At 39.8% G+C, this 18,527-nt stretch overlaps 1 protein-coding gene across 3 annotated transcripts in view; it reads left to right on the forward strand.

Moving 5' to 3' along the window:
- TEAD4 (TEA domain transcription factor 4) overlaps positions 1–18,527 on the forward strand; it is a 76,621-nt gene that overhangs the window by 16,677 nt on the left and 41,417 nt on the right. For 2 of the 3 annotated variants that reach the window (XM_069101462.1, XM_069101463.1), the window contains exon 1: positions 2,440–2,580. The exons of the other annotated variant lie outside the window; for it this stretch is intronic. In XM_069101462.1, the coding sequence (XP_068957563.1) occupies positions 2,574–2,580 (7 nt within the window). In that variant the 5' untranslated portion in view covers positions 2,440–2,573. Of the gene's footprint in view, positions 1–2,439; positions 2,581–18,527 lie in introns of those variants that run through there. 3 annotated transcript variants of the gene reach the window in all.

Below are 18,527 nucleotides of genomic sequence, written 5' to 3' on the forward strand. Positions count from 1 at the left end.
TGTGAGCCTAGGTCTTCCCAGTTCCATATCTGGTACCCTATCTGCTGCATCATGCTGCCTTATTGAAGGAGAGGGGCTAGCCAAACATCCCTGTACCCTTTCTGTATCTGCACTCCTGAACCATAGAGCCCCCTCTCCTGACTCCCACAATGCCACAGTGATTTACAGAGAAGGATTCATGATGGTTATTTGTACTTCCAGTACTCCCCAGTTCCTCTGAGTTGGTGTAGGTGAGACAAGGGTCAGAGCAATCAGGCAACCAGACTGTGGAGGGCCTGGGGCATAGACTGGCAGCTGCTTGGTTGCCTGTGTAACCAGAGGAATCATGAACTCCCCTCTCCCTTCTACACACATACACCTCTGTAGGGAAAGAGAGTATGTGAAGGTAGGGAAAGGGCTGTCTTAGGAGCTTTGCAGGGGGTCTTGAGATGAGTTTATCAAATGCTGTACTTGGTTCAGAGGTCTTACAAAGTTAAGAGGACTTACAAAGAGATCTTTTTACAGCAAACATGTATAGTCCCTTCCCCTCACTTCCCAAGTTTCCCTTTTCAAAGTCCCAAGAAAATTTAAGCAAAAGGTCACCGAGGAGAGCTTTTGCCAGTATTTGCTCATTTCTTCTAGTTCAGGGGCCTGTCCTATTTTACATGATGACTGTGTTAACTGCATGTGTGCCTTTGGGGCTCAGGTTATATTCCTTGGTCTTTAGAGCATTCAACCACAAGTGTGTGCCCCAAACCCTGACTCCCAGAAGACCTCCTTTTCTCTCCCTCCTACCACAGCATCTTGCTTAGGACAATTTTTTCTTCCCAACAACTTGGAAAGGGTCAGAGATAAGTCCTTTATGGAGATTTCTGAGAGATAGTGAATAGTTTTAGAAAACTGAGGAATACTTCTGGGAAGTAACTTGGCTTAAGGGTGAAGCCTGGGATAGAACCCTGTCTTCACTGTCATATTTTTAGAGTTTCTTTAAAAAAAAGAAAGAAAGAAAATATAAATTCAGAAATACTGTGCTAGGATGAAGCCATTATGTCTGTAATTAAAAGGAAATCACCCATCCCTGACTGATTAATGTTTCAATTAAATCTTTAATTAACATTTCCCAGACCTAGTTTGGTCTTCTATGGTTTTCAGCTCAAAAGCCTCAAGCCACCACATTCAGACTTTGCTTGTCATCCCAGAAGAGTATGACACCTTTCCTCCCATGATATTCCTTACCCTTCACCCTGTTTTGAAATTTATGCTGAGCAGGATAGATGGAGCTCATTCCTCCTCTCTCCAGATTGACTCTAAGCCAATCAGGAAGCCTTCTTCTGATAGTGGGTCCTCAGGTACTCTACCACAGAATCACTTAACTAACTCACTCTCCTCCTGACCAAGGGATAAGCACAAAACACAAAGACAGGTAAATAAAGCAGTGTTTCTATCACCATAAAATCCAGAATAATTCATCCTGACACTCAGGTGTTCACTGAAGTTCACAAAGGACCACCCTGCTCATTACAAGGTCTATTTGTAGATACATTCAATAGATGAGGACAGGAAGACTAGGGATTCCTGGAGGGACTGGAGACAACATGTAATATCTAACTTTCTACAGCATATAGTTATTCACTGCTACTCACCAAAGCAGTGGTATCAGATTAGAAACTCTCATTCCCTCATCACTGGAGTTCTAGAAGCAGAGGATGATAACTATTTGTCGGGAATTTTGTGGATAGGATTAATGTTCTGGAGAAGGATTGGCTAGGTAGCCTATAAGAGATTGTTCCAATTTATACATCTAGTTAGTGGCAGGGTCAGGATCAGAATGTAAAGCATTTTAGTTGAACAAGCAAGCCCTACTTTCATGGCCACCCACTGGGGAGGGTCCACCGGTGCTTGCTATGTAGTCCTATTACAAAAAGACCCTAAGCTAGAAAGACCCTTGAGCTAGAAACTCAATAAGGAGAAGAGAGTAACATTTTTACACAATTTGCCCTGTTTTTAGAATGCACTGAGATTTCTAATGTTTGCTCCATTCTTTGCTTTTGATCTTTATCTTCCAACCTCTTTCTTTCCATCCCTGAGACCCGACTCCCCTCAGTCCTAGTCCCTTTTCCCTATTAATCCCACTGACACTTATTTTCTTTCTTTGATTTAAACCCTCATTATATAGGGTTTGGCTATTCTCCCCATATCCTCCCAAGAAGACCAGATTATTTGGTTAGCATATGGCTTTTATGTAAACTCCATCTCCTAAAATTAATCCCTTGCTTCCTCTGTCTTCTGCATATAAAGACTTAGCATTTCCTGTCACCCCCAACACTTTGGTCTCCATCCCAGCAGGTCCAACGGGTCCTTCTCCAAGCGGAGCCTTGGAGGGCCTAGCCGGCACCATTACCTCCAACGAGTGGAGCTCTCCCACCTCCCCTGAGGGGAGCAACGTCTCCGAGGGCAGCGAGGCTTTGGACAAACCCATCGACAATGATGCAGAGGGCGTGTGGAGCCCTGACATTGAACAGAGCTTCCAAGAGGCCCTTGCCATCTACCCACCCTGTGGCAGGCGCAAGATCATCTTATCAGATGAGGGCAAGATGTATGGTAAGGAGCTAGAGATGGGGTTGGAGCTGCTATGGGTGACAAATAACATTTATTTTTTTCCTTAGTAGTATTCTATTTTTTCCAGCTACATGTAAAAATAGTTTTCATCATTCACTTTTATAAGATTTTGAGTTCTATATTTTTTCATCCCTTCCTCTCTTTCCCCCTCCCCAGGATGGCATGCAATCTGATATAGGCTATACATGTACAATCATATTAAACATAGATAAATAAAATTCATTAACACCTACTGTATGTGGAACATTGTTTACTCTGTGTTCAACCCTGGAAGAGTTACAAAACATAGTCCTATAGGATGTCATTATTAATTTGGAGGATCAAAGAAGAAGGTGGCATTTGAGTTGAGTTTTAAAGAAGTTTAGTCAAGTCAGGTAGAGAAGATAAATATTCAATTTATCCTAATACAAAGCAGTATATGATCAATGTCATATGAGTAATATAGATAGTAGTAATGTGGGAGTTAAAGGAAGGAAAGAACATTGGGACCTGGGGTGATCAAGGAAGATTGCACTGAGGAAGGATTATTTGATCTAGTTTTTTGAAGAATGGACAGGATTTTCATGGATGGAGATGGGGAAGGGTATTCAAGGTAGAAGAGACATGATGAACAAATGGAAAAAGACTTGAGAGAGAAAAAAATTACGCATATTGAATGGAAGTTTAGATGAAGATATGGCATCGTGATCCCTATCTGCAAGGCAAAAGGGAGAGAACTATTCCTGAAGAACAAAATTGTCACATGGGGATGGCAGTTATGGGAGGGGGACAGATGTCTGCCTGGGGAACATTACAGGGGAATTCTTCCTTCTGCCCACATTGTTTCCTTGATCCCTGGGCAAGCTAGTGGTTCAGACAGGCAACAAGCTATACTCTGCAATCCTAAGTTCCAAGCTACTCAGAGCTCAGTCTTGTATAGAGTTGTAGACAAAGAGCCAACAAGACACTAACAGGACAGTACCCTGTCATTCATGGAGCAAGACAGTGGGGTATTCTAGTCCTGAGGTGTCAAACATGTGGTCCTAGGCCACAACACTCCTAAGTACAGCCTGAACCAGATCAAAAGTAATCGGGAAATGTTTAACAAAAGAAGTAAAAGTACAATAGATGATTGTGTATTAATATTTTATTGTTATATTAACCATATAACATCAACACATAATTATAAAATGAAATTATAATTATATATGTTGATGACATATAATCCTATGTCATATTATAAAGTATTATTAATATAATTAAATTATATCAATTATATGAAATATCATATAATATTATGTTAGTAGATAATATTAGCATCCAGCCTTCAGGGATCCTTATGTATGGTTTAGAAGCCCCCATTTCTACTTGAGTTTGACACTGGTCTAGACCAGTAAAATCAGGGTTTTTTCTGAAATAAGGAACAAGGAAAGAGGGACAAGGTCTTGGGGAAACTAATTAAGTGTGCCACAGCAAATAATGTGGCTGGGAAATGAAGGAGATACCTGTCTTCAAGTCAGTTGAACCTTAACCTACAGGTATCTTGAAGGTTAAGGCTCTACCAGTCAAACCAGTTTTTACCAGCTCACACTGCCCTCAGACATAGTGGTCAGAATGTCAAATGCACACGAATCTCTTTGAGAACAAGAACAGTATTTTATAAAGTGTTTAATTGTGTGGGTACAGATAAAAATGGCATAGAAGTTCAGAGAAAGGTGAAGTCATTGTGAGCCAGCGCACTCAAGGAGACTTCAATGAGGGAAATGGAATTTTAGCTATTTTTTAATTTGAAAAATAAATAGACTCTGGATAAGTAGATGGGAGAGGAAAGAAACTTCCAGGTAGAGGGGACCATACTAGCAAAAGGTCAGAGGCAAGAAACTTCTTTCCAGAGTTACCAGATATCCGATATAAATAAGGATTATTTCATTTGTATCCTTAGCACCTAGTATGGTGCTTGGTACATAGTACATGGTGTTTCACTGGAAGGAAGTGCTTCTGACTGGAGCAAAGGGTTGGTCTTGGGAATGATATGATTTGAAATAGTATTGGGAAGGCAGGATCAAACTGTCATCAGCTGAAGGATTGAGCAGGGGAGGGAGGGAGTGAAAGAAGGGTTTTAGAAAGATGAAACCAGTAGTATCATAGTGCTAGACTCAGAGCTAAGAAGAACGCTGTTGGAGACCTCCTTCTGACATTTGTTACCTATGTCACCATGGGTCACTAATTTTTTTGAACTTCAGGCTACTCTTTAAGAGTATAAGTTTTTTTTGAAATTTATTTATTTACTTTTAGTTTACAACATTCAGTTCCACAATCCCTTGAGTTCCAAATTTTCTCCCTCTCCTTCCCCCTCCCCACCCCCTCATGGTAGCTTGCAATCCAATATAGGAAGATACTTGTATCAATGGAGAGAGTACCCACAGCAGGAGTTCCACACCAACAAAAATTAATCATAGGTCCTTGACATATCGATGTAATTTGGAAGTGGGTGTGCAAAATAAATTAGAGAAAGGAAAGACCGAAGGCAGAAAATGACCATGTTGTTTGTGGTTTAAAGTCAAATGTCTTCCTTAGACTCAAAGATGGAGAGAAAAAAGCAAAAACAAACAAAATTGTTATCTGGGTATACTAGAGATCACATAACATGAGGAAATAAGATTAGGAGTGTAGGAAACATGAGCCTGGAATCTCAGAGGTATGATAAAATAGTGATAGAAACTTAAGGTTTTTGGACATCTACCTGATTTTGTCCCTGCCCAAAAAAGAACAGCTAATACTTTATTGATCTGCCTTAGCAATTTTTTTCTAATGGTAAAGAAAGTTTTTCTAATGGTGAAGAAACCAATGAAGATTCTGATTCTAATCAATATGCCAGCAAGGACCCCAGTAACTGTTTTTTGAGATGAAAATGATGCCATCCTTGGGAAGAGAAAATTACATCTTAGAATTTTTGATAGAGAAGGAAAGGAAAGCAGGGTAGAGTATTGATATGTACCCTCAAATAATTAAGAAAAATTCACAAAAGGAGGATCTTATGATATGATATTCTACAAGGGAAGTCAACCCAAAAGAGAATGAAATTCTGAAGACCCAAAAAAAGGCAATTCTAATGAAGAGGAAAAGGAATTGTAAAGAAAGAGATGTGAGTGAATAGGGAATTCACTGACCAACACACACACACACACACACACATATATACATATATTATATACATATATATATATACACACATATATATCTTGCTTTTTGGAGGGGTGAAGGTAGGGCAGTTGGGGTTAAGTGACTTGCCCAAGGTCACATGGCTAGTTTTGTGTCTAAGGCTGGATTTGAACTCAGGTCCTCCTGACTCCAGGACTGGTACTCTATTCACTGCACCTCCTAGCTGCCCCCCAACATATATATATATACATTTTTTTTTTTTTTGCGGAGGGCAATTGGGGTTAAGTAACTTGCCCAAGGTTACAAGGCTAGTATTTTTGTGTGGGTGTTAAGCGTCTGAGGCCAGAACCAAACTCGGGTCCTCCTGACTCTGGGGCCGAAGCTCTACTCACTGCGCCATCTTGCTGCCCCCCAATATATATTTTTAAAAGACACACATACAAGATGGATGCAAAGGCAGGTATTGGAGGAAGAAAACAAAAGAAACATTAAAATCTAGATGAGGTTGGTGAGGAAACCTAAGGTCAATTAAAAGGATTTTCTTTAGCTCTCCTGGGGGAAATCCTTATCAAAGCAAGGATAACACTATCCACGGTAGGTAATAGACTATGGCAGTAGGTGCTCAGTTTTCATTTTGCTTATATTTCTTCTGTGGAAAAGAAGAGTCTTTGAACTAGAAAGGGCAAAACAAAGTGTCTAATAGAAAGCTGAAAACCAAAATTAATAGGAAACAGAGAATATGTGGCTTCTCTTGATGAGTCCAGGTCCATATCGATAGCCCTTTGGGGAAATAACTAGCAGACAGAAAATATAAAAGGAATCAAAGGATCATAGATTTAGAATCAAATGGGACCTTAGCAGTCATCTAATCTGCACAGTTAGTGAGCATCCAGCAGATGAGGAAGTAATTAATTACAAAGAGCTTGCTTGTCTTCCATCAAAAACAAGTCATGTCAGACAAACTTTTTCTTTTTTGACAAGGTTACTAGACTGGTAGATCAGGGGAATACTGTGAATACCTAAATTTCAGCAAAGTATTTGACCTAGGTTCTCTGACTAATCTTGTTGGCAATAGGGAAAGATATGGGTCAGAAACTGTTCATTTGGAACTGGTTAAATGACCAAAACCAGAGAATAGTCACTATGAGTTAATGATCTGATGTCAACTTGAAAAGAAGTCTCTAGTGGAATACTTTGGCTGGACCACTGTGCTATTAAAACATTTTTATGAATGACTTGGATAATGACATAGATGATACCATCAGTTTTGTGGATGGCACAAAACTATAAGGGATTTCTATCACATTGGATGATGATAAGAGAATTCAAAATTATCCATTTATTATCCAATATCAAAATTGCAGTCATCTGTGGAACATCACACCATGTGCCAGCTCTTCTCTCTGAACAGGAAGTGTAGCTGCCCACATGCCTATAAGCATTTGAGATACAATCCTCATTCATGCCAGCAGCTGGGTGATTGTTTGTGCTTCCAGTGTGCTCCTGTGGGAAACTTTGTACAGGTCCAAAATAGCATGGCACCCCTAAATGCTGTACAACAAGCCCCTGAAGGCTTTGTGCATCCCATACCACATATCCACCACTATCCTTGCTTACAAGGAAGAGTAAAACGACCTGTAATGCAGAATTCTCTACCGAGAAATTTTTTTCTCCATTCAGTGCAACACATTCAGTCCCAAGAAAAAATCAACAATGCCAATGCACATAGTCTTCAGAGCATTGAAGAGAACATGAGGACTCTTCCAAAGACAATGGACTCCTCCCCATTTATCTGCATTTATCTATAATAAAGTCATGTTGTAATCCCGAAAATACTGTGTTACCAAACCAAAGGGAACTCTGTAAAAATAGAGACACTTGTGACTTAAATAGGCCATCATGTTGGTCTGAATCTAATGTGATAAATTTATTAGGGATAAATGTAAAGTTTTATACTTGGGTCCCAAAAATTACCTTTACCATTAATGCATTGTTGGTGGAGTTGTGAACTGATCTAGCCTTTCTGGAGAGCAATTTGGAACTATGCCCAAAGAGCTATAAAAATGCACATACCCTTTGACCCAGCAATACCACTCCTAGGTCTGTATCCCAAAGAGATCATAAAAATGGGAGAAGGACCTACATGTACAAAAATATTTGTAGCAGTTCTTTTTGTGGTGGTCAAGAATTGGAAATTGAGGGAATGCCCATCAATTGGGGAATGGCTGAGCAAGTTGTGGTATATCTATTATGGTATAAAAAATGATGAGCATACGAACTTCAGGAAAATCCTGAAAGACTTACATAAACTGATGCTGAGTGAAATGAGCAGAACCAGAAGAACATTGTACACAGTAACAGCCGCATTGTATGATGACTGAGTTTCATAGACTTGACTTCTCAGCAGTACAAGGATCTGACAACTCCAAAAAACTCATGATGCAAAATGCTGTTCACATCCAGAGAAAGAACTATGGAGTCTGAAGGCAAATTGAAGCATACTATTTGATCTCTTTTTTTTCCTTCTGTGGTTTTGTTTTGTTTCTTCTTTCTCATGGTTCTTCCCATTGCTTCTAATACTTTTTTTTTTTGGAGGGAGGAGGGCAGGGCAATTGCTAGCCACCCCTCTTCTAATACTTCTTTACAACATGACAAATGTGAAAATATGTTTTAAAAAATTGCCTTCACAAGTACAGTTTGTTTTAAAATGATCTGGGGGTTTTAGTGGACTGTGAAATCCTTATGAATAAAAGTGTGATTATAGTCCCCCAAAAGTTAATATAGTCCAAAGAGTCTAGGATTAGAGAGAAAACAGAACCGCTGTGTCCTTTTCCCTGACAAGTAATATCCATAATATTGCATTCAGTTTTGGGCACCACCTTGAGAGCAACAAGTTGATAAACTAGAGATGATCCTGATCATCCTGAACAGGGTCACCAGAATAGTGAAGAATCTTGAAATCATGCTTTATGGGCAGTCATTTGAAAGAACTAAGAAAGTTTAATCTGGAGAAAAGAAAGCCCTGGGGACAGGGTGAGGTAGGAATTGGGGTGTGGTAGCTGCCTTCTAGTGTTAGAAGGATAATCTTGTGTTCTGTTTGGACCTGGAGGGCAGAGCCAAGAATGAAGAGTAAAAATTACAAAGAAAAATATTTAGACTTGATTTAACAGAAAAACTTCCTAAGAGAGCTCTCCCAGTATGGAATAGATTATTTAAGGAAGCATTATCAGGTGAGAGAAAAGGCTGTAAAACCACTTGTCAGGTGTATTGTAGAGAGATTCTTTTTCCTATTTGATTTTGAACTCATTGGCCTCCATGGTCCCATTCATTCAACTGAAATTCAATCATTCTGAAAGATGAAGGAGGGAGGCCTAAGCCTTAGGGAAAAAAGGAAGAGGAGGAAGAGTGGTGGTACTAGCAGTGGGGGTGGTGGGGGTGGTGGGGGTTGTAGTAGTAGTGGGGGTGGGGGTAGTGGTAATATTAGTAGTGATAGTAGTAGTAATGGGGGTGGTGACAATAGTAGTAGTACTTGTAGTACTAGTAAGTAGCAGTAGCAGTTTAGAATTTACAAGTACCTTTTTACAAGCTATTTTGTGGATATAAGAATTTTTATCATCTCCATTTTGCAGATGAAAAAATGAATGTTCAAGCAAGAGCTTTGCACAGGGCTCCATAAGTACTAAGCATCAGTCAGGACTTGGAATCAGGTCTTTTAACTCTTAAGAATTATGCTGAAAATTCACTAAATTTCAGGGAGGTAGGGAATAAAGAACAAAGACAAGGGAATGGTGGGGAAGTAGGAAGAACTGAAATAAGGAATGGAAGAAGAGAGGCGGGGGGGATGGGAAAGGAAAAGGCAGGTTTCTTGTGGGAGTCTCAAGTGGTACTTTAAGTTTTACCCTTCCCTTCCCCCAGGCCCCCTCATTTAGTTCTCATCTCTACAGCTGGTCAGGCTTTGCCTGCCTGGGGAGGTGGAGTCTTCAGTGGTATCTGTTGACCTGTCTCAGCTCCCACTGCACCTGTCCTCCATGTGCACAGACTTCAGTGGCTTCCAGACACTGGCTTATCCTCTCCTCTCCCACTCTTCTTCTCTTCTTACTTAGTGAGTGAGTGCCAAGGCAGGGACTGCAGAGTATGGCCAGCTTGAATAAGATATATATAGTCCTGAACTCACTGCTGGGTGGATGGGATGGGGTACTGGGAGGTGGAGGTAAGGAGCAGTCTAGCCCAGCTGCCAAAGGCTGATCTCCTACTGGAAACTGTCCTGCCTTCTACTCTTTCCCAGTGCCTTCTCCTTATACCTTTCTGTCACGTCCCACTTCTTCTCCTTTCTATTCCTTAGCCTTTCAAGTAATTTTTTTTTCTTTTATTCTTGTACTGGACTTTCAATTCCTTTCTTCTGAACCCTTGGTCTAAGGGCTGGAGTCAGACCTGGTCAAAAATCAGTTATTTTTCTGGGCAGGATAGACTCACCAGGAAGGCTTTATGATACAGTGGCAAGAACACTAGATCTGGAAACACAAAATCTAGTTTGGAGTTCTGATGCCAACCAGGATAACAGGATGTCAACCAGGATTATAGGGTATCAAGCTATGAGACCCTCATTTTACAGATGAAGAACAGGGGCCAAGAGAGTGTAGGTGACTTACCAGAATTCTGTATAACAAATATTGTAGGTGATATGTGATAAGTGCCAAATCGGTTGTACATAATAGTGAATCTTAAAGGATTTTAGAGAAGATAGGCATCATTGTGAGCTGGGAATCTGGTGGGTGGTGGGGGTAAGGCAGGATTGTCTGAAAAGGCTTCATGGAGGAGATGAGATGTAAACTTGCCTCTAAGGGTGAGTATGTTTTGTACATGAAAGAAGAAGGGAAAAGGGTGTTCCAGGTTGGAGAAACAGAGCTGGAAAAATCAGCCTTAGAAATCACCAAGTCATAGATCATAGTTTTAGAGTGGGAAGAGAACTGAGAAGTCATCTAATCCAATCCCTCAATTTGTAAATGAGGAAACAGAGGTGAAGTGACTGGCTCAGGGTCACAAAGGTGATTTGAGTCAAGATCTGAGACTTAAGCCTAGGCTTCCTCGTTCTCATTTCAGGGATTTTTCTGCTGTACTGTGCTGGCTCCATGTAGGAGAGATGGAGAGAGGTATTCTCATTCATAGGGTTCCTGTTCCTGTGTCATTCTCTAAATCTCTGTGAATTCTTTATCTCTGTAGTTTCATCCTTTCCTTTTTCTTAAAAAAAAATTGGATTTTATACACACACATATGTGTACACATATATACATACATACATATATATATTTTAAACATCAGTGTAACCTCCCAATGACTCTTCCTTCCCTCCATCTTCACATTCCACTGCACAACAATAGAAACCTTTCCTTGAAACAAAAACATCCAGTTAATCCAATGAACACATTGACTGTATCTGCATCTATAGTCAGCCTCCGTGGTTTTTTTCGATCTTTCTCTTCAAATGCTTCCATCACCAGGAAGAGTATCAGACATTTAGTTAGAGAATCTAGAATTAAATCCTGGCTCTGCAACTTATGACCAGTATTTCCTTGGTCATGTCATTTAACTGCTCAAGGTCTCCCTTTCTTCATCTGTTAAATGAGGAGTTTGGACTAGATGACCTCTAATATTCCTTTCCTCTCTAAATCACTCTTTCCCTCCCTGCCCCTATGACTAGAGGTATTGTTTTGATCTGACTTTGGGACCATTGTCTTGGTCCTGGAATCCCTAATGATTAGGGTTAGAAGAAAGCTTAGGGATCATAGGAATATAGCTCTACTGCTGGAAAAGGATTTCAGACCCTTTAATCCAGGGGTGGGTTTGATGGGAGAAGTTTATAAGAAGCTGAACTGACATACGCTTCTTTTCCATTGACACATGGTTTCCCAGTCCAAAGTGGGAGCTCTCCTGCCCTGGAATTAGGATAATTGGTGGCCGAGAGAGAGAAAACTCTTCAGAAATTATTAGTCTCCTCTATCCCCAGCTTCAGACAGAACTTCACAAATACCCCTCTGACTGACTAAGTGTCTCCATTGTTTTGTTTGGTTTTTTTTCTTTCAATTTTTGAAAACAATTTGTATGGTAATGGTATTACAAGTTTGATCAAATTCCATAAATCCATCAGTATCAATAGAAAGTTTTTGTTTGTTTGGTAGTTCCTTTATAGTTAGTTCTGTTTCCTTTTCCTAGATTGGATTATTTAAGATCACTTTTTGTTCTGCTAATTTGGATACTTCCGATCCTCTTTTCTTTCATGCTATCAATTTTATTAGCATATAACTCTGATGATTTTAACTGTTATGGTTTTGTAGCGGTTTCACTTTGTTCATTTTGCCACTTTGTAACTTTTGGTTTTATGCTTTCTTCTTTTGAATCAGGTTAAATAAAGATATCTTGACTTTGTTAGTCTTTTCAAAGAACCAAACTGAATAAAAAAATAGCTAGCATATCTTAAGATAAGCTAGCATATCATATCTTAAGATTTGTAAAATATTGTACAAACATCTCATTTCATCTTCACAACAACCCTGGGAGGGTAGGTGCTATTATTATCCATATTCTTCAGATGAGGAAACTGAGGCCAATAGGAATTATACAAGTAGGGAATGTCTAAGGCTAGGTTTGAACTCAGGTATTCCTGACTACAGGTCTATCTGTCTATATTGTTCCACTTATAGCTGCTCTTTATTATTTCTATTGGTTTTTTTTTCCAATTTATCTATTTCTCCCTAATTTTCAATAATTTCTCTCTTGTGCTTATTTTGGCTTTATTTGTTAAGTTTCTAATTTAAAAAAATTCAGGTTCAGTTCATTAACCTTTTCTGTTTTATTAATATATGTTTTTAGGGGTAGAACTTTTCCTTTGAGGATTCCTTGATTGTATTTTGGACATTTTAATTGCTTGAACACTGCCAAATGAAAAAGAGCTGACTAACTCAACATGGTAGTCCATTTTTTTTGGACAACTCTAATTATTAGAATTTTATTTTGTTCAATTAAAATATGCCACCCAATAATCCTACATAGTTCTGCCCTCTAGAGTCAGAAAAAATAAGTGCAATACTTTTTACCACATGGTAGGCCACTGAAGATTGTTATATGTAGTGTATTAGAATTCATACTATTCAAAATTATATTTATATAAATATGATGATTAGTTCCAGCCCAGTAAAAATATACTGTGAGAATCTGAATAATGCAACCAATTCATGGATTTATTATTTTCTCTAATTGGGATCTAATTATAAACATTTCATCATCATCATCATCCATGGAATGACACTGAATTATTAGTACTGTCTCTCTCTGTACAAAACCTTTCACCCTTTTTAATGTTTTTTTTTAAGCAATCGGGGTTAAGTAACTTGCTCAAGGTTACATGGCCAGTTATTTCTGGGTGTGGTGCTAAGTATCAGAGCCCGGATTCGATCCCAGGTCATCCTGACACTGGAGCCGGTGCTCTTACTCGCTGAGCCACCTGGCCGCCCCACCCTTTTTAATGTTACTGGGACTTGACAATTTTTGGTGACTGATGGATTTTCCTGCACATGGTTCATGTCCTATGTAAAGCTCATGACATCTAGTGTAAGAACCTTGTGAGTTATTTGAGTCAATGAAATTACACTAAAGGCATTATGTATCCCTTGTTTTTTTATCAGCAGATTCAGGAAAGGGTTAGAGGATCTTAGATTCAGAACTAGAAAGGGAGGTGAATTCTCTCATTTTACAGAGTAGGAAACTGAGGTTTCTGAGTTGGGTTTCACACTTTCTGATTCAAGTCTAGTGCTCTGTGTACTACTCAAACTTGACAATTAGGATGTCTGTCTTCTGGTTTAACTTAAATGACTCTAGCTACAAGAAACTGAGCTAGTCCTCCAGGAACCTAGGGAAATAAACAAGTATTTATTAAGCACTTTGTGCTGGACAAAGCCCTGGGAATATAAATACAAACAAAAAAAAAGTCCCTACCCTCAAGGAGCTTACATTGAAACGGATAAAATTGATCCATAAAAGGAAGTTGAGAAGTTTGGTGGTGGTGGTAGGGGTTTGGAGGGAAGGTGCACAGAATGAAGAAGTCTGAAGAGTTGGGAGAGGAGTGGTGTGAGCATGGCTGGTCTGGACACTTCCTCAAAATGGTAGTTCCAGGAGGGAACTCACCAATTGAAGGAGGGAGCCATAGGGGAAGATGGGTGTTCTAGAGAAGTGTGCAGTTAGTCTGGATGAGTATGTTGACATAACAGGCCAAAACGACTTGGGGCTAAATACATGAAGAAGCTTCTTTCCCCCAGGATACTGACACTTTTATCAATGTGCCTCAGTCTTTCATTAGAAGTGTTTATTACTCCAGCTGATCCCCATTAAGGTAAACTGGGGACCATAGGGATTAGGCCACTGAAAGCTGATTCTAGCCTCCTTCCCTCGAGGTCCCAATTTGCTGTGATTAAATTTAGAGCTCATAAAAGGGGAACGGTGCTGGCAAGAGAGGCACTCACTGACGGATGTTTCTGGTTGGAGTGAACTGAGGACTGACAGGGATGTTTGCTTCTAGTCCAGAGTGAGATCATACTTCATCTCAACCTTTTACAGCAAATTTTATAGGGGAAAAATCTTACAGAGAAGGAGAGGGATTTAGATACAGAATGGGGGAATTGAGGCCTGTGGTCTAACTGAGAGAAGAGAAGGAGAACTATAGAAAGATCTGAAGATACTTGTTTTAGACAAGGACATACAAAGACATGGCAAGTTGGAACCTGTTCCCTACATGGAGTCATAGAGAAGAGCTGTATGTGGCTTGTTTAAATGATCTAGAATGATGATTACACCTGAATCTTGACCTTCAAGAGGGAAGTGATAAAGATACAGTGCTACCCAAAGCTCTAGAATAACTTGGCCAGTCCTCAGCACACTGGTTAGAAGCAGAGCCAGATCGTGCTGGAGTTAGCTCTTACAGGCTCACAAGAGCTGCTTGTTAAATTTTCAGTATGAACATTTATACTTCAGAAATCTGCAAATGCTACCAATCAGGACTTGGCTTATTTTTATTTTTGATTATCAAGACTTAATAAAGTGATGGAGAAAATGTTAATAATAATGCAAATTAAGTTAAAAGTAAATTATAGATACTCCCCCCCCCCCCCCAGAAAACTGCCTTTTAACCATTTACTAGGACACCTCTGGACAGAGCTGAAAATGGTTTTCCTGGGAGGCCTTGCCTCCCAGCCCCTTGTTTCCTTCCAGAAGGGAGCTCGTGATTTCTTTGTGGGACCTGCAGCTGTCCCTGGAGTTCTGGTCTATGGTAAGATGGGTGGGGGCCAGAGATATAAGCTCTCCAGCCCCCAGGGACTAGTGGCCACTTGTGTTCTGACAGATGGCCCAGGGGCTTGGCAGTGGCCATCCACCCTAGCTATACCCTGCCTCTTCTTTGGGGATGAACTAAGGACATCTGCTGCTCAGTCATGCCCAACTAACTAGCCGGCCACAGCAGTAACCTTGAATTTTTGACCCCAGCTGCCCAGGCTGGGCTCTTTTCCCCTTGATCTTCAACCGCTAGTTTCACTCCTTTCCCTTTATTTCACTTCCTCCTCAGGGATCTGTCTCTAATGTAGTCAGAGTGAAAATGATTGATCTGACTTAAGTTGTACATAACCACACACCTTTTTGGGGACCAGGGCATTTTGCTATCTATGTAAGGGGTCCTTCTCAGTCTCTTTTTATGGCCTGAGAGTGGCTGATTGGATTTCATGGCCTTTGATGTACCTGCTTAGAAAAAGGTAAGAGGGAACAGGTTTAAATTTCAGCAGTATTGAATTTAGATTAGATATCAGGAAGACTTGTATAGCTCAAAAGAACTTCAAACACATTGATTGCTAAGGAAAATTGTCAACTGTTCCTTCTTTCAAGATAGTTCTTATGTTTATACTTAAGTTGTGGACTTTACTTATCTGATGATAGTTTTGTGTACATACTTCAGTGTACTGAAGAGGGAACATGACGTAGTGGAGAAAGAGTTGGTCTCAGAACCAGGAAGATCTGGGTTCAAATTTGACTTCTGACACATGCTGGTGTGACCCTTAGCAAGTCACTTGTACTTTCAGCGCTCTGTGAAACTCTCTGAATGATAAATTACAGAAAACATGCTAACCCACATTGGTTGAGTAGATTCCCTCACTGTGAGGTCCCCATACCAGTAAAATCACAGGTTCAGTCCTTATTCCTATGTAGCCCAATGAGTCATATTTCATTAAGATGGACAGTCTTTTTATCAGTGGACATCACAGCCTGTCCATGCCTACTAATCTTGTGCATTTCTTGTGCATGGGTTTCCATGGATCCTCTACAGAGAATTCACTGAATGTACTAGAGAATTTCCTCATGATCTTTATACATTTTATCAGTGACTGTGCAGCACCTACACTGTCCCTCATTTGCCACATGACTAGCACACAGCCTTTTCTGATCAAACATTTCCTTGTACACAGGTCATCAGTTGAAAATATACTATCATCTACTTATGCTCACCACACCTCTCTCCATTGTCTTCTGGAAGTTTTCAAAGTTTGGATTCTTGGAGATGAAGGTGTTCTAAGATACACAAGTGTACAACAGTCCTAGTCTTTTTTTAAAAATAAAGGTTTCTGCACCTGGGAGCAGTATGTTAAAAGTGCTGAACAATTTCTCAAATGTACCTTATCATTTACTTATCCTAGATAGATATAGCTAGACATATAGATATGTCCTAGATATACATATACATATATATGTAAACATATACCTATATGTTGATGAAGTAACTCAATGGGCCAGCTTGTCATAGGCCAGTCCTAATCTGTTCAATGGACATTTTTATTCTTTTAGTTTTTCCTGTATTGGTTTTTTTTGATACGGTAGAGGGCTAACCAAAGAATCAGGAAGAATTATATTTGAATTTTACCTCTGACATTTACTAGTTATGTCACCATAGGGAAGTCACTCAATTTCTCAGTGTCCTAGGCAACTCTTCAAAACTATGTTACAGATGAATTAGTATTCTTCATCTATGGAGGGCATTTCTATCCCTGAATTTTCCTATACCAATAATTTGGTCCTGATCAAAACAAAAACAATTGTTAGTGAATATGTAGAAAAGGAACAAGCCAACCCACGTGAACTTCATTTCCTCTTTCAACAGGATCATTAGATAGATAAGGAGAATGCTATTTAATAAAATATGCCTCAGTTTTAGCCAAGTCTTTGACAAAATCTCTGATGCCCTTTTTGTGGAAAAGGAGTTAGGCTAGATGACAGCACATTTAGGTATTCAAATTTGTTGAATGACTGGTCTTAAGGGGCATATCCCAGAGTTCTCTGTTTGGCACTGTGAGGATATCTAGGAAATTTGCAGGTGACACAAGTCCAGGAGGGATTGCTGTCACATCAAATAACAGGGTTATTTAACTCTTGGTCTGACTATTTAATGTAATAAAATTCAAAGGCATGGATTATTGCATATTTAGTGCTATTTTTTGATTATTGATTGAAATTTGCCAATTTTTTTCACTTCTTCCTCTTTTTAAAATAATTCCTTGTTATATTGAGATAGTTGATTGGAAGGTTAAAGAATGTGAAGGAGGATATAGGGGGAAATGTAAGCTAAAAAGAAAACATATCTTTAAAAGAGGTATTAGACTTGCTCTGCTTGGTTGCTTGGTCCCAGAAGGCAGACCTAAGAGTTTGTTGTTATTCAGTCATTTTCAATTGCTTCTGACTCTTTGTGATCCCATTTAGTGTTTTCTTGGTGAAGATACTAGAGTGGTTTGCCATTTCCTTCTCCAACTCATGTGACAGATGAGGAAACTAAGGCAAACAGGGTTAAGTGATTTACCCAGGGTCATATAGCTAGTTAAGTGTCTGAGGCCAGATTTGAACTCAGGAAGGTGAGTCTTCCTGACTTCGGGTTTGGCTCTCTGTCTATTGCACCACCTTCCTGTCCCTCAGAACTAAGAGTAATGGATAGAAATTGTAAAGGGTTAAAACTGGGCTTAATATAAGGAAAAAGTTGCTAACCATTAGAACTCTCTAGAACTGGCTGCCTCCAAAAGCAGTTTTCCAGCAAATGCTAGTATAACCATTTGTAAAATGTGTTGTAGAGAAGATTTTTGTTCAGAAACAGTTTAGACAGACTAGGTGAGCTCTGAGGTTCCTTCCATTCTGACGTTCTGCGATTCTGATTCTTAAAGACACTTATCTTTCTGAGAGTATTTGACTGCAGTTCTACCCAGAGACCAGAGAATGAAGTCCCTTCCTGGTGGAGGATTCACAGAAAAGACCAAGGACCTATTTTCCTTGCCTCCCTCAGCTACTCATATCAGATTTTTCTCCCTCCATCCCAGTCTCCTCTATCCTGGTTCATTTTGTACTCTCAAATCTAAAAGGTCAGTAGTTGTAGAGGAGGTCTGAAACAGTAGGATTAAAACATTCTGAATCCATTTCCATCTCAACTGCCCGATTTGGAGCAGGCAGGTGTATTTGCCCCTCCTTGAATTACGGAGAAAGCTTCATGATAATGATTTCTAAAAGGCTTAGAGATTTTTATGAAGTATTTGGGAAGGGCAGAGAATTGAGAGGTGGGAAGGTAACATTAAGGATGGGCACAGTAGAGTAGGAATGGAGTCTCAGGGGTAGGAAAATGGCAGTTGAGAGAGAGAAAGAGACATGAGGGAATTGTATACATGGGGAGTTCCTGAGTCCAGGGAGAGGTTAGATTGGGCGTGGGGAAGAAAGACAGAGGG

Source organism: Petaurus breviceps, unplaced genomic scaffold, assembly GCF_028583685.1.
Source record: "Petaurus breviceps papuanus isolate PSGF00001 unplaced genomic scaffold, PetGlider_PUasm1.0 470, whole genome shotgun sequence".
Taxonomy (NCBI): domain Eukaryota; kingdom Metazoa; phylum Chordata; class Mammalia; order Diprotodontia; family Petauridae; genus Petaurus; species Petaurus breviceps.